Consider the following 15,311-nt stretch of genomic DNA (forward strand, 5'->3'; position numbering starts at 1 on the left):
GGTTGTTGTTAAATACATACAAATATTTTTTTCAGAAATAGGGGGGTAGATTAAAGACTCGGACCTGTGTGGTAAGGTTAGAGGAGCATCATGAGTCCCTGCACAAATACTGTATGAATATCGCTCCTTTCGCAGTGAGGGCGTCTGTTTAAACGGGGCACTGGGACTTTAAATGGCTCCTTGAACCCTCGGGCACCCAGTTAATAAACACCCACGTCAGCACAGTGCTCCAGTCGGTCTAACCGGGTTTCGGTCTTTAGGGCTGAGCAGGAAGTGCCTGACTGTGGACCCTGGACGAGCAAAGAAAAGAGCGGAGGGGGGGAAAGGCAAACGGGAATTAAACATGGATATGGTGGCGGACTTGGGGGCGAGCAGACTGTACAGGGCGCCGGGTGAATCGAGCCACCAGTGAGTATCGATGGATTTTGTCAGGGGGGGTATGAAGGCGTGGGGCGTAAGCGGGTCCTGCCGACACCTCGCGCCTGCGAAGCAGTCGCTCGCTTTGGGCAGCAGTCAAATCCTCCCCGCTGCTCGCCGGACCTCCGGAGAGAAGTGGGGGTGGTCTTGAGGATGAAAACGGGCGTGTTAGCGCGTCGTTGCCCCAGACTGTTACACAATGCGAATAGATGTGTTTTTCCAGCTCGCAGCGCGCTCACTTGCCGGAGGTTTGTGTCTGTTTTTCTATTGTGTGCTGGCTGAAGCCTGAAGTGGGCGTCGCTCCAGGACAGACAGACTGAGCTGCCCGCTTTCCTCTCGCAGGACTGCAGCACTGTCGTGTCGCTTTGTAGGTCGAAGGATGTCTGATTTTACGCGGAAGAGCTCGGTGGGGACGTTAGACTTGATTTCGCGTGCCGTGAAAGGCACCGTGGAGTCCTGCGGGCGGGCGTTGCACCGTGGGTTGTCGGGCGCTGCGGAGGTTGTCACACAGCCGCGCTGATGGCTCATTAAACACGGGTGCGTGCAATCCCGAGCCTGCATGAGCACGGATTGAACAGGTTACCGTGAAATAAGAACTGGTCTGAAAATCAGGGTGCTGGACCTATTTTTTTCTTTTTCTTTTTTCTCTTTGCGTGTCCGGCTGCAGTGTTTTATTTTCTCTTCCTACAAGTCTGACGCGTTTACTCCGTCGGGGGTTTCTGGAGCGCGTGAGACCTCAGAAATGATTCAAGGTTTTGTCACCCGATGCTCTCTGACTGACTTGAGTCGGGTGTAACCCATTAGGAGAAGATTTTGCTTGAAGGATCCTTCAACAAATCAAAATGCAGAAAAAAGTCAGGTGGGCGGGCCTTCTGCTGAGCCGGTGTAAAGACAAAGATGCAAAAATTGACAGCTGCAAGCATGTGGTGATGCTGCTGTGTTTATTATGCTCAGATGAATGTGGCATGATTACCATTGTAGGCTGTTACCAGACCATTAAAATCCAGCGGCCTGTGTTTTCCATGTTAATTTGGCATTGGGAAGAAGTTCAGTAACGAATGTCCACCAGGTCTACAAGACTTGTGTCATTTCTTATTTTCTTGCTAAAGAAGTGAGTGTGTCCTGCATACAGAGCTAGTGAGCGAGCTGTCATGTTGTCTCCTGCAGGCAGCCTCAGAGGTGGTTCAACACGGCCGACATCACAGTGTCTCACCAAAGCAACCTGCTGAAGCAGCTCAACCAGCAGCGCCGCCAGGAGCTTTTTTGTGACTGCAGTGTGTTGGTGGAGGGCCAGCTCTTCAGGGCTCACCGCAATGTTTTGTTCGCCAGCAGCGGCTACTTCCGCATGCTGCTGTCCCAGGGGCCCGATGACACTGTCAACGCCACCTTTGACGTCTTCAGCCCCGAGACCTTCACCGTCATCCTGGATTTCATCTACTCTGGCCAGCTGGACCTCTCCAGTCACAATGTGATTGAAGTCATGTCTGCAGCCAGCTATCTGCAGATGAACAACGTCATCAGCTACTGCAAGAACTTCATCAAGTCCTCCTTGGACATCAGTGTGAAAGATGAAGACAGCGATCGCTGCCTCAGCTTGTCTGAGACCTGTAGCTTTACCAGCGGAGCAGGAGAAGACTCCACAGAGCAGCATCAGGGCCCCTGCTCTGTCAGCCCTCCACCTGCGCTCTGGACTCGGGACAACTCCAGATCACAGTCTAGCTTTATGGGAAAGGACTCGGACCAGGATCCTTCGGCCTCGGCCCTGAAGACTGATCCAAACAGCCCTGTTAATGAGCTCAGTGCAGATGCAGAAGACCTCCAGGACCCTCAGGACCCTTTGTACACCTTGCCTGGATCAGACCGTCGGCGTGGAAAAGGGAGTACAAAGAGGCGAGCGACCAACAGCGCACGGTCCAACCAGCACGAAGACTTGGACATCCAGGAGGCGCGGACACGAAAGGCTGAAAAGGCAGAGGAGCTTTACGCCACTCTACCACCAATTGTGGGTGTTATTGGACACTTTAATAAAGGTGTGTGCCACCAGAAGATGATGATGACGGGAACACTTGGACAGAGATGATAGGAAAAAGTCAAATGTCACATTTTCTCTGTTCCTCTTTGCAGATTCGAATCCTACCATGCGCTTCAAATGCCCCTTTTGCACACACACAGTGAAGAGGAAAGCAGACCTGAAGCGTCACCTGCGCTGTCACACCGGTGAGAGGCCGTATCCATGCCAGGCCTGCAATAAGCGCTTTACTCGCCTGGAGCATCTACGCAGCCATTTTGAGACGGTAGGTGTTTTCACAGCAGATGGTAAATTTACACTTTCTTCGGTGTCCGTGTCGGCTTACAGCTCCAGGAAAACAAGCTGCTAAACAAATTTACTGTAATATTTAATAAATCTTTATCCAATCTTTTCTTTTTCTTGTTAATCTCCCAGATTCATCAAGCCAGGAAGCTGGTGTGCAGGAAGTGTAAGTGTCAAGTGACCGAGGAGACCGGGCATGTGGTGTGTGAGGGCACGAGACGCTACCGCATGTGCACAGCGTGCATCCAGGAAGTAGGCTGTGACGACATCCCCATGAACAGCCTGGAGGGCCACAACGAGGAGCCGGCGCTGTTACTGGGTGTGGACGGGGAGGAGGAGGGGGACACAAAGAGGAGCTGGATGGTGACTGACGACGATGACCTGGCAGAAGACTCGGGGGCCGACCTCATCATCCAGCAAGTGGATGTCAGCGACGAAGAGCTGCAGTGAAACTGGACCAAAGTGTGCGTGTGTTTTTGTGTGTTTGTGTGTTTGTGTGTGTGCAGATGCATACCCAAATTTGAAGTGTTTGTGTTTTAAAGTGGCCCTGGTATGCTTATTTTCAATTTAGGGGTTTACTACAATAAGTTTACATTCATTAGTATTCAAAAATCATTTTTCTCATATTGTACTGTGCATAGTGTTACTGCTGCACCTCTTTTCACCATCTGCCTGAAATGATCTGTTCTAGGAAAGCGAGGTATGCAGCCAGAGTTACCAGTACCCCAGAGAGTACTTTAGCAAGAGCAGTTAATTAAATTACAATTTCATTAAAGAATTGATTGAACTTAAAGAATTGTTGGCAGATAATTAATTGAAAGTAATGGTTAAATAGCAGAACTGGGCGAAAAAAGTCATGCATAAATGATTAAAACACATAAGAAACTACCAAAAATGAAATATCCTGCTAAAAGCACAGCTAAAATCTTTAGCTAAGAGTATATGCAGTTCAAATGGTTCAATAGTGGAGGAATATAACAATTAAAACACAACAGAAAAATAAAATCTGGTTTGTGGGCTGTTTTATAACACAACGAAAGATGGTTAGCCATGCAGCATGTTTGGGATTTCTACTGTCATTAGCTTTTTTTAATTAAAAAGGGAAAAAAAGAAATTCACCAGGTCTTCAGTTCATCAGCCAGAGGGCACAAAAGCTCGTTTTCATTCTTCCAGCCTCGCAGAATATTTGGTTTGCTGACATATTTTACATTTAGTTTGTAGAAAAGAGAAACAAATGGCAGACTTTTAGGCAGCTGGTGCAACTGGATGTAGCTGCATTCTTTGTTTAGCTGCTCGGCTGGCATTTTACATGGTGACATAGAGAAGTAACGGAAGAACAGCCAGTTTCACAGGCAGTTTCACTTCAGTGTTTTGTGTGGGTGGGTGAAACTTTACTTTTAATAAAGGTGTGAAGAATAGGGAAAACCCCCCAAAAGCTTAACAGGGGCACTTTAAAGCCATGCAGGAGAGTTTATGCATAAAATGTGGGATTCACTCATGTAAAAACACACGTTTATGATATGTTGTGTATTAGTTTAGTCTTTTCTTATCAGTTTGTTGAGCTTTGTCAGAAAAAAATGAAGGTTTTCTGTTAAGCTTCATAAAGATATGCAGTATCTGAAGCATGCATATTATGTGTTTCCTTTGCTTCAATCATAATATGATATTATATAATCCTTTCAATAAGCTTTTTTTCTCTCGTGCATGAAAAGCTTTGGTCCTTTTTGCTGCTTTCTGCCAGCCTTTCAGCAAAAAGGTGAAGAACAGAATGATCACCTGTATCCTGTAGGGACAGTCTTTTTAAATGTTTTGTTATGATATGCAGTATGATACAAACACATTCATAATTTATTTGTTTGTTTCTTTGTTTTTTACTTTTGGACACATTAAAGATATTTTTATAAATTTGTTTCTGGGTCTTTAACTTTAATCATGAACAACTGAACGACTTCTAATACAAAGGAGGCTCTGTTTTTTATTATTCTAATAAAAGTATGAAAAGGTGTAAATTAAAGATAGAAGTATAATCATAGAAAAAGAAATAATATAAAGGACAGCATTTGTGGGAAAACTGGTAACAGTGAAAAAGTGCAATAAACTAAACTTGAAGAAATTATAAAATTTTGTATATAGTTTTGTCATCTGGGAAAGAATACATCAAAACTTTTACACCACTGAATACAAATTGTATATTGCCAAAAAAATCAACTCTGAAGTCATTACGGTATCTGTGAGGAAAAAGTTTAAATAGTAATACAAAAAATATTACAAAAATGTTGAATATAACCTTTTTAAACGGGGAAAAATTGGATCAAGATAAAAGATTCAATCATCTTCCAGATAATTTCTGACAAACTGTTATCTCACTTTCTTGTACCTCTTTTAAACTTTCTATAGTTACGTTCATAAAGGTGTATTTTGTAGACTGTGACAATGATTTTGTTACATCCTCAAGAATGTTCTTGATTAGATGTTGTGAGGTTTTTCTTAACCATGGAAATAATTCTGTGATCATTCACTTTAGTTGTCTGCTGAAGTTCTTGCTATTCCTCTGATACACCTACTTTTGTTCTTTAAACCTTATTTTAATTCCTGTCGTGGAATTTTGTATTAATAAAGTCTGCAACACGGTGAGCTGTGGTCAAGCTATTTTAATGACTGCATGCAGGAGAGCCAACACACATCAAACATCACAGTTCACAGTCATGCGAGCTCTGCCCTTAAGATGTTGCAGGTCTCTTTTATACCCTCACACAACTCTCTATATCTTTTCAGTTACAACAGGTCTTTTGTCCCACTGGCTGTTGCTGGGCAGAGAGCAACTTCCACTATCTTTTCCCAGGAAGCTCCTGGCACTGGTCTTCTTGGGAGTTTAGTCCTTGTACGCCCTAAAAGTTAGCAGATAACATAGTGAAACATCATTAAGCAAAGCTAAGGAGTTTTCACAAGGTCATATTGACACATAATGTGAAAACTAGAATTTTCCCCATTTCATTCCAGATAAAAGACCAAACACAAGTTCAGTACTTCAACAATAAATCAACTCTGGATGTTTTATCTGGTTAAACTGCCTTTCCATTTACCACTGAAGCTCTGACAATGAAGGACCACGAACACATAGTACTTCGTTGATAGTTTGCCACTGTAATAGTGTACCGATGCAAAATTACAAATATTGTGGACCTAATTATATTTTTAAAAGAAAACGAAACATATCTGGCCACACAAGGAAAAGCAAAAGTGAGCTAAATTAAAAATTAAAAGATAAGAATCTAATAATCTGGTTCTGCTGGAGGTTTCTTCCTGTTAAAAGGGAGTTTTCTTTTCCCACTTTCCCCAAGTGCTTGCTCACAGTGGGTCGTTTGATTCTGGCTGTATTGTAGGGGATATACAGCGGCTGGAGGAAACTGTTATTGTGATTTGGCGCTTCATAAATCATAAACCATTCTTTCAGTTCCACCCTTTCGCCCATAGATGGCGTCCACGCGGTGCTTTCGTGAGCCTGTGAGGACTCCGCGCCTGGAGAGGATGTCGTGACGTCAAACCAGAGGCTGGACCATCATGGCGACTGTCATGAAGCTCGTCCACAGGAGCGCTTTAACATCGCTTATGGGGCAGCATTGCCTGTCGTTCAGCTCCGCGGCGGCGCACAGAGCAGTGAGTTTGAATTCTGTGTGATATGATGCGCTCCGTAGATGGACGGCCGTGTTTGTCCGCTAGCTGTTAGCTTTCCCTGCTGTTATGCTAATTGTCGTTACATGACCGAGGCCCCTGATGAGCTAGCTGTTGGTAATTTAACACCACTTGTTTCTTCTGTTTGTGTTTTAGGCTGGAATAAGAGCGGGCCAGGCTCTTCCAGGGAAGGTGAAAATAGTGGAGGTGGGACCCAGAGACGGGCTTCAGAATGAGAAGGTAGCGTGTCTTTATGATGGCGCAGGTGCATAGTTCGTGCTTTGCGTCACCAGATGATAACCCGAGTTGGTTATGTCGTTCCTTACATAACCAACTCTTTCCACTTTCAGACTCTTGTACCAACAGAGGCCAAAATTAAATTAATTAACATGCTGTCAGAGTCGGGGCTGTCCGTCATTGAGGCCACCAGCTTCGTCTCCCCAAAGTGGGTTCCACAGGTAAATATTCCCCCCCCCCACCGTGCTGACACATCCGGCTAAGGGCAGCACAGAAACTGCATGGATTCTTTTTGTCACTGCTGACCGGTTTCTGTCATCCAAATGTCAGATGGCAGACCAGGTGGAGGTGATGAAGGGTATCAGCAGGAAGCCTGGGGTGACTTATCAAGTCCTCACCCCCAATCTCCAGGGTTTCCAGGCTGCTGTGAGTGTCAAGCATCCAATCTCATCACCCGTCACTACATAAAGATCCTCCATACCCATCTTCAAACATAATCGGTGGTACATCAGCTCAATTCCTCACAAAAAATGTTCTTATTTACTTCAGGTGAAGGCAGGAGCCCCAGAAGTAGCCATATTTGGTGCTGCGTCTGAACTCTTCAGTAAGAAGAACATAAACTGCTCAGTGGATGAGAGTTTACAGCGCTTTGACGAGGTTATGAAAGCAGCTAAAGAGGCCGGTGTGCCAGTTAGAGGGTAAGAATAGTGGCCTCCCCTCAACTGTCAGCAGATCTTTAAATCACTTCAATTGTGCTCTAAGTCTTGCTAATGTGCTTCTTGTCATCACAGTTATGTCTCCTGCGTCGTCGGATGCCCATATGAAGGCAAGGTGGCACCTGAAAAAGTGGCACATGTGAGTTCTGGCTTCTTTAAACAAACACAAAACTATTCGGCATTAATTGATGTCGCCGCTCAATCTGTGCTCTGCCTCACAGGTCGCTAAGCGGCTGTACTCCATGGGCTGCTACGAGATTTCTCTGGGTGACACCATCGGAGTGGGAACTCCAGGCAGCATGGCTCAAATGTTGGAGGCAGTGACTAAAGAGGTGCCCGTCAGCGCCTTGGCGGTGCACTGCCATGACACCTATGGCCAGGCTCTGGCTAACATTCTTGTAGCTTTACAGGTCAGGCTGGTTTGCCCCTATTTTATATATACACACACACACACATACTAGGGCTTCCACAAACGATTATTTTGATAGTCGACTTGTCATTTCATGCATCCATTGGACGTAAAACGTCAGCTTATTGCACAAGCATGCATCTGCTCTTACATGACTATCATTAGCTTACAGCTTGAAGTGTTTAAGGTATGTGCTTGCTAAAAATAAAGATAAGATGACAGCTTATTAAAGATTAGATTTAGATGAGATAAATCTTTATTAATCCCTCGGGTGGGTTCGCCTGGGAAATTCTGTTTCCAGTAGCACGGCACGCGACAGAAAATGCAAAAGAATGTAAGCAGAAAGACGACACATATATAAATACAGAGTATATAACAGTGATGAATAGGAAGACCAGGGAATTGAACCTTTCAACTATTGTGAGTCTATTGCACAGTGATTGTTGCACAGTTGAATATTAAAAAAACAAAAAAAAACAAAAAACTACGCAGGTTTAAAGCACTACAGCGTTGTTGTTGTTGTTGTTGTTGGTGGTCCTTGACTGTCTCTCGAACAAACTCTTTGCACCACAGAACATGATAAAAGATGATGGAACAGCACACCCCTGTTCTATTAAGTTGTATAACCTGAGTAGCTAAACAACCTGTAGCTGGACGTCACACTATGAATTCTGGGCTAGGTCCTAACCCTTCAACGTGGAGAGGACAGTCTTGTTATCCTGAACTTGGATGCAGCTACGATACCGGAGATTGACTTCTGCACTCCCACACACTTAAATCCAACTTACCTAGATTCAACCACAAACCCCGATCCTGATAGATACCACTCTAACTCGGTGCAACAACAATATTTTTCACAACAATCCTTGTGGGGGGGGGGGGGGATGATATCTCCCCCCCTGACCCGGCGTCCTGGCTCCCCCTTGCCGTAGCATGTGTGTTGTACCTCGTCAATCTCTAGCTGCAGTAGGCTCGCTTGTCCTTACTGGATACAGACGCCACAGGCGGGAATCGAACTTGCACTCCCACTCCACAGGCGTATAGTCTTACCACTACGCTATCCAGCTGCTATAAGTATATATATATGTGTATGTATGTATATACATATATACACACACACACACACATATATACACACTGTGAATAAAAATACAATAATGTACAGGAAATTGAAGTACTTTTATTTCCCCCTATACAATCATCATCAAGGGACTCTAAAAGAGCTCTGCAATTAGTGAAAATTGTGAATGAAAAATCTAAGATAAATAATGCAGCTGGAAAACTGTTCTTGAATTCAGCCATTTCTGAGACACGTGGGTGAAAATCACCTGACATTAGTATTCTAGGGTTAGCCTTTGAGTAATGCAGCTAGGATAACTGGATGTCCATGTAGCTGATCTGTTGTTTGCAGGATTCTACTCAAATATTTGATTTCTTTAGGCAAGTTCGCCTCACTGTTGCCAGCTTGGGCGCTACATTTGAACCCTTTAACCTTCTTTAAAAAGAGAAATACAGAGGAAAAACATTATTTGTGGTTCTGCTTTTCAGAGCAGGAGAGTGAGGAACACCTCTCTGTACACTGAGTGAGCTGCAGCAAGGCTGACGCTTTTTTGTTTGTAAAGGGGGGAAAACGGAAGAGTCATTCTGTTGCTTCTAATTTTCTTTCCGCATGATTATATAGAGGAAGTCACATGGCAGCTGTTAACTTCCAGCTGGTGGTACTATGTTGTTTTTTTTTTTCTTAATCACCCCATTTTGCTGTTGATTACCGCTCAGTCTCTTTAAAAAACAACCTGGTATTTTTGGATAGCTGTAACTGAGAGTGCACTGTTGTCTTTTTTTCCTGATTTCTATGCTTTGTGTTTGTTTTTTCCCAGATGGGAATCAGTGTGGTGGATTCATCAGTAGCTGGACTGGGAGGCTGTCCATATGCCCAGGGGGCTTCTGGGAATGTTTCAACTGAAGATGTAGTTTATATGCTGCACGGACTTGGAATTGAGACGGTAGGAGGACTGCAGGCTCTGCTACCTGGCTAATTGAAGATTATTACGACTTCCTTGCTTAAGTGCTCTAACATGACCTCTTAAACTTGACCTCTTGTCTTTACCCCAGGGAGTCGACCTCTCAAAGCTGATGGATGCTGGAGCTTTCATCTGTCGAACCCTCAACAGGAAGACCAGCTCCAAGGTGGCACAGGCGGCCTGCAAGCTGTAGAGGAAAGACAAAGACAGGCTCTTTCCCTCTCTCAGACTGAACACTAAAGCATGATTATGTAACCTGGAGCTGATCTCCTCTCTGTGATTTTGGGGTTAATTTATCTTCTATGGAAGATCGGGATCAGTAGGCTATGTCAGTCGAATCAGAATAAAATATCTAATTAGATATCAACATGACAGCATTGCTGGAACGGTGCCTTATGTAAAGTCAGTGTAATCACATCACAACCTGTGTTTTAATGGTGGTGCTTACATTAGTTTCCAGGCACTGGGGAAGCCAACGCGACCCCCAGACTTTGTTTATAACAATAAATTACCAGTAAGCATGTCGTGTGTATGGATGACATCACTGTTTATGTCAGGAAAGACAAAACTGTTTCCATCATCCTCCATCCTCGACTTGGGCATTGAGCTGGCTTATGATAAAACTGTATTTACACAGGTTATTTTTACTTTAAATGTATTTATTTCCAAATTTGAAATGCAAATGTTTCTGTAGACTTTTAGTTTTAAAAATAAAGATTATTTAATGAATTGTGTCTTGAATCTTACAGATTTCAAGGATTCACATGCGTCTTTTATGCTCTCTGTGGCCTGAAAGTTAGTTACACCTATACTCACATTTATTTATTACTTTTTGACCATTTTAACCTTTCCTCACACCCACAGCCAATTTAGAGTGGTGATGTGTACATCTTTGGAAACTAGAAAACATGCAAACTCATGCAGAAAGGCCCCAGCTGGGTTTTGGACTAGTAAACGTATAACGATGAGTTTGCAATATCCAGCAGCTACAGGGCTCCTCCCATCACCTACAAAAGACAACGTGGAGGTGAGAGTGCATCTTCACCATTTCTATAGTAATTTTCCAGTTTGCGGAAATGACTCAGGATAAAAACGGTTCACTCCTGCTACACCTTTTAAAACCTGATTTGCGAGCCTGACAGGCAGATTGAGATTTTCACAAATGTCTGTTAAAGGTCTGAGACGAGAAAAGCCTGTAGGAATGAGTCCGTGACTGAAATCCAACAGTTAGTTATTGTTATTGATCCAGACTGCAAGCAGAAAAACAAACTGGGGTTAAATAGAATGATTCTACAGTAATGTGGGGGTAAAGATAGCACGTTTAGTTTTATCTTTAGAAGCAGACACACTGTGCAAAATGCATTTTCTAAAGTGTTTAGAAATGTGAAAGTTCTTTTCAAAATGAAAATGTTTTCGAAACAACATGAACATAATGTACTGACAGGTAGACGTCCCACCTGATCGTCACAGATCAGCCTAAAGAATTATCAAGGGGATGAAAGTCGCCTCTTGATAGCAACTAGAAAGTTTCAGGTCCTTACTGTTATTAGTTTTCTCAAACAAAGAAACAAAAATTTCCACATGGGAAATAAAAATCCTGCTTTTAGAGACTAACACTAAAACTACTTGAGCTCGGCCCTTCTAAAATATCTGGTTTCTGGGTAAATATCTGCTACTATAAATGTGGACTCTCGGGAACAGAGCTCCGGTTAACATGCGGAGGAATGTTGAATATAATTAAAAAGACCATTTACCAAATCCTTCCTCACATAAATATGTAATGTAAATCAGAAAGCTTTTTGGATTTGTTATGAGATATATGTTTTTAGAAAACTAATCATCACAGGAATCTGAATTTTTACATAATTCTCATGAAAAGCATATTTTTCCCAAGAATTTTATTTATTTATTTTATCCTGGCGAATCTCAGATAATCAGCCGGGAGGCATTTGATGAACTGGCATGGAGTGACGCTCTGATAAAAGATCAGACAAACATATTGCAAACACTTAATATCTTTACAATTATAAAAATGAAATATTAACAAGGACAGGAAATACAATTCCACCTGACTTCCACTGTGGCCGATGAGTGACTCACAAAAATACTTGAATACAGTTCAGTGAGCCGTGTGTGTGTGTGTGTGTCCTCTCGGTTACTCCACAGTCTTCCAGCTCTACCAGCACTGAATTAAACAGCAGCATTCCTTTCACCTTTTAAATCAACAGTGGTCTTGGATAGGGAGGCGTTGTGTACAAGTACGTCAAAACACAGCGTGTCTACAGCATAAACCTGAGACCAAGCAACATGACTACCAAGGATTCAGAAAGAACAACAGCATATGCATTTTTGTTACCACAGTTAATCCTCTATGAGAAACAAATGAAATAAAAACCTCATTTTTTAAGTCAGTTTGCACAACTTCAAGTATGACTCAAACATGATTATCAGCTCTGGAGCTTCCACACTCCACCGCACAACTCTTTACCATAAAATTGGGAAAGCAAATCCACAAGTTAAAGTTAAAATTAAATTAAAAAGATCACTGAAGCAAAGGGGGGTGGCAAAGACTCTGTAACAATAGTGTGCTCTGACACTGTGGACAGACCTCTTTCAGGTGTGTCCTCCTTCTCTATGTGGCTTTTTTTCTTCCCCCCACCCAAATCAGAAGAAATACAGAGTGAACCTTTATTCAAAAATTAAAACCACATATCACCAACAGACCAATTTTGTCTCAAGCCAAATTGTAAATAATGTAGGTTTTGACTTGTACACAAAAGTTCATGTGCTCCTTAAGTCTTGCATGTGGACACAAGGGTCCACAGGATGAATCCAGTACTGATGACTCAACTTCCAGGCTCTGACAGAATGTAGTTTGGCTCATTGTTCTGAGTCTCTGTTTTTTTTTTTAGTTGTGTCTTTGGATTGTAGCCCAAACTCTGCAGAGCTTCTGCTCTTTGGCCTGGTTTCAGCTCTGATCATGAGATGGACAGGTTAGGAGCAGAGGCTCGTATCATCTTCTCCTCAACTCTGAGTGTAGACGGCCTGTATGGAGGAGACTTGTATGAAGATTTGAGGAATGCAGGCTTTTCCTTTAGATCATGCTTCGACCCAACACGGTTGTAGTTGTTAAAGGGGTCCTCAAAGTCGTCATGTTGGAGGTCCATGGCACGGTTGCGTCTTTTAACCTTTTTTGCACACCTTACAAAGCGCTTGGAGATGAGATAAATGATCTCACAGATATTCAGGACGATGCAGACGGCTGAAGCTCCGACCATGAAGTATGTGAAGACTTTCTTTTCAGTGGGGTGACCGATGTAGCAGTCCACGATGTTGGGGCAAGGCGACACTTCACACTTGACCAGCCTTGGCAGGTAGAAGCTGTCGTAGATTCGGTGTAGGATATAGAGGAAGGCGATTTCAATGCCCGTCTTAGCAAAGAGGCTGATCACGTAGGTCCACCACAAGCCGCCGTGTTTCTTGCCCGTGTTGTTGTACAGCTTGGTGTCCTCGCCATGCTTGGCCTTGTACTTGCGCTCACGGTCATCACGATACGCCACATGCATGACCACCATGAATGATGGGCAGGTGACAAAGATGAGCTGCAAGGCCCATAGGCGGATGTGGGAGATGGGGAAGACGTGATCATAGCAGACGTTGGCACAGCCGGGCTGCTTGGTGTTGCAGTCAAAGTCCTTCTGCTCGTCACCCCACACTCGCTCTGCTGCCACCACATACACCATCACCCTGAACACAAACACCACTGACAGCCAAACACGCCCAAACGCCGTGGAGTATTTGTTCACCCCACTGAGGAGGGCCTGAAAGGTCTTCCAGTCCATGGTCTAGTCTGGCAGTTAAGTATCTCAGCTCGGGATCTGTGGGTAGTAGTTTATCTTCAGACCTGGATGTGGTAAAATGAAGAATGGTCAGCTGAATTTTCTGCTTTGGGACTCCGAATGTCAGTGTTGGTGAGGTGTTACATAACAGGCTTTCTTTAAAAAAAAATGCAAAAAAAAATTCTTACTTAAAAGAAACTAATAGCAGTCCATCTTTCAAAGCTGATTTCATTTAAAACAGCTCCCACTTCTAATCTATGAGTGCTACCAGAAATAACCACGAACCCAATTATGAGAAGGCCTCAGGCCAACAAAGGAAATAGCTGAACCAACACTAACACACCCAGAGCTTATACACATAAAAACTCATTTTTGGAACTTTATAGTTAAACAGTTAAACATTAAAAGGAGAGAAATAAGCACCAGTCCTTTTATGTGAATTTGTTAATCAGTAGACTTTGGTTCTTTGAATCTTTACATGTACAGCCTTTTACGCACGGGCTGTCTTGCGTTTTTTTGTTTTGTTTTTTTTTTGCACATTTTGGACACCGTCGTGAGCGTGTCTCTCCTTCGGTACATGGCTCTTCTCATCCACCAGAGATAAAGTATAGTTACATAAACCGCTTCACTTAAGTCAGCGAATCGATCACCCCGCTTGCGATCACTTCCAACTAGCTTACAACTAAATTTACGAAGTTTAACACACCAAAATCAAGAGGAGGAAGAAAAGAGTTTTCACCTACCCAAAAAGTTTAATCCATAATCGTTCCAAACCGATGCTGGTACATGTATGTTACCCCGATAATTTCTCGTTGCTTTGAGATCGTTTGGCTCCTTTAGCGCACAGATCTGGCTCTGCTCAACAGGTAAGGGAGCGCAGTGCTGAGAAATCTCTCTGTGGGTGTGGTTAAGACTTGAGCTTCCCCCCAGATGTTCCTCATCTCCCTCCCTGTGCCTCTTTGTCGCCAACACAGTCTAAAAACAGTGAATCAAATATTTTTCACAACAGTTCGTAGACACTTCCGAGTAATTCTGCCAGGATTTGAAAGTAGTCCTGCACGGGAGCAATCAAATCAAACATCCGTGCTTGGTTCACATGTACTGGTGGCATCGTGGGGACCACCAGGAACCATTAAAGATCAGACTTATCAAAGTATACTTCACAATGAATTAGAGTCTCCGTCTCCACACATGTACCTTCTGGGGCATAACAATATTAATGTGACAGTTTTTGTTATTATTATTTTTCAAATGTTTTAGAGGCAAAGCACTTGTTTTAAATTTTTATGTTCAAAGATTCCAAGAACAGGGATTGCTGCCTTGCCTCAACTTGTTTGTTTCAGAGTATGCGTAAAAGGAGGACACACCCAAAGGTGAATAGATTTTTGTTATGTGTGACTCTTCTGTTCCTCTTTATGTTGAAACTTTCCTCTACGATGCTTTTTTTCTTTTTGGGAGGTTAAAGCAAAAGATTAGACTTTTGTAAGGGAGGGGATCAGTTTGTATGTTAATGATCATGTATAGTTAAAAATCATGTATTTAATAATTTTTTTGACTTCCAAGGCAGAGTATTGTGTTTCCTTCATGCTTTTCAAACCTGTGCTCTTCTCAGATAACACTGTCTCATGATTCACAAGCTCCCAGAACGCTCGAGCTCATCTTCATTGTGAGATCACAAGCTGTAGCTTG

The 15,311-nt window shown here is 43.2% G+C and overlaps 3 protein-coding genes across 5 annotated transcripts; 2 read left to right on the top strand and 1 right to left on the bottom strand.

Annotated features, from left to right (window-relative positions):
• The first annotated feature begins 232 nt into the window (after positions 1–232).
• On the top strand, positions 233–4,636 carry zbtb8a (zinc finger and BTB domain containing 8A). 3 transcript variants are annotated; one of them, XM_031728055.2, is made up of 4 exons: positions 233–408; positions 1,585–2,447; positions 2,542–2,711; positions 2,861–4,636. In XM_031728055.2, exons 1-4 carry the CDS (start codon positions 344–346, stop codon positions 3,176–3,178), a joined length of 1,416 nt encoding a protein of 471 aa, XP_031583915.1. In that variant the 5' UTR covers positions 233–343; the 3' UTR covers positions 3,179–4,636. The 3 variants fall into 3 exon arrangements, with proteins under 3 accessions (XP_031583915.1, XP_039458827.1, XP_031583916.1); XM_039602893.1 differs by lacking the exon at positions 233–408 and adding an exon at positions 438–665; XM_031728056.2 differs by lacking the exon at positions 233–408 and adding an exon at positions 672–1,276.
• A 1,594-nt stretch (positions 4,637–6,230) lies between these two features.
• Positions 6,231–10,512, top strand: hmgcl (3-hydroxy-3-methylglutaryl-CoA lyase). Its single transcript, XM_031728081.2, has 9 exons — positions 6,231–6,385; positions 6,557–6,640; positions 6,751–6,858; positions 6,968–7,063; positions 7,187–7,335; positions 7,429–7,492; positions 7,575–7,763; positions 9,640–9,765; positions 9,875–10,512. The coding sequence occupies exons 1-9, from the start codon at positions 6,290–6,292 to the stop codon at positions 9,974–9,976; spliced, it is 1,014 nt and encodes a 337-aa protein (XP_031583941.1). The 5' UTR covers positions 6,231–6,289; the 3' UTR covers positions 9,977–10,512.
• Positions 10,513–11,664: 1,152 nt separating this feature from the next.
• On the bottom strand, positions 11,665–14,524 carry gjb3 (gap junction protein beta 3). The gene is made up of 2 exons (XM_031728082.2): positions 14,366–14,524; positions 11,665–13,687 (listed from the first exon to the last, which is right to left on the bottom strand). Exon 2 carries the CDS (start codon positions 13,623–13,625, stop codon positions 12,762–12,764), a length of 864 nt encoding a protein of 287 aa, XP_031583942.1. The 5' UTR covers positions 13,626–13,687; positions 14,366–14,524; the 3' UTR covers positions 11,665–12,761.
• Between the last annotated feature and the right edge of the window lie 787 nt (positions 14,525–15,311).

Source organism: Oreochromis aureus, linkage group 19 (genome assembly GCF_013358895.1).
Source record: "Oreochromis aureus strain Israel breed Guangdong linkage group 19, ZZ_aureus, whole genome shotgun sequence".
NCBI lineage: Eukaryota > Metazoa > Chordata > Actinopteri > Cichliformes > Cichlidae > Oreochromis > Oreochromis aureus.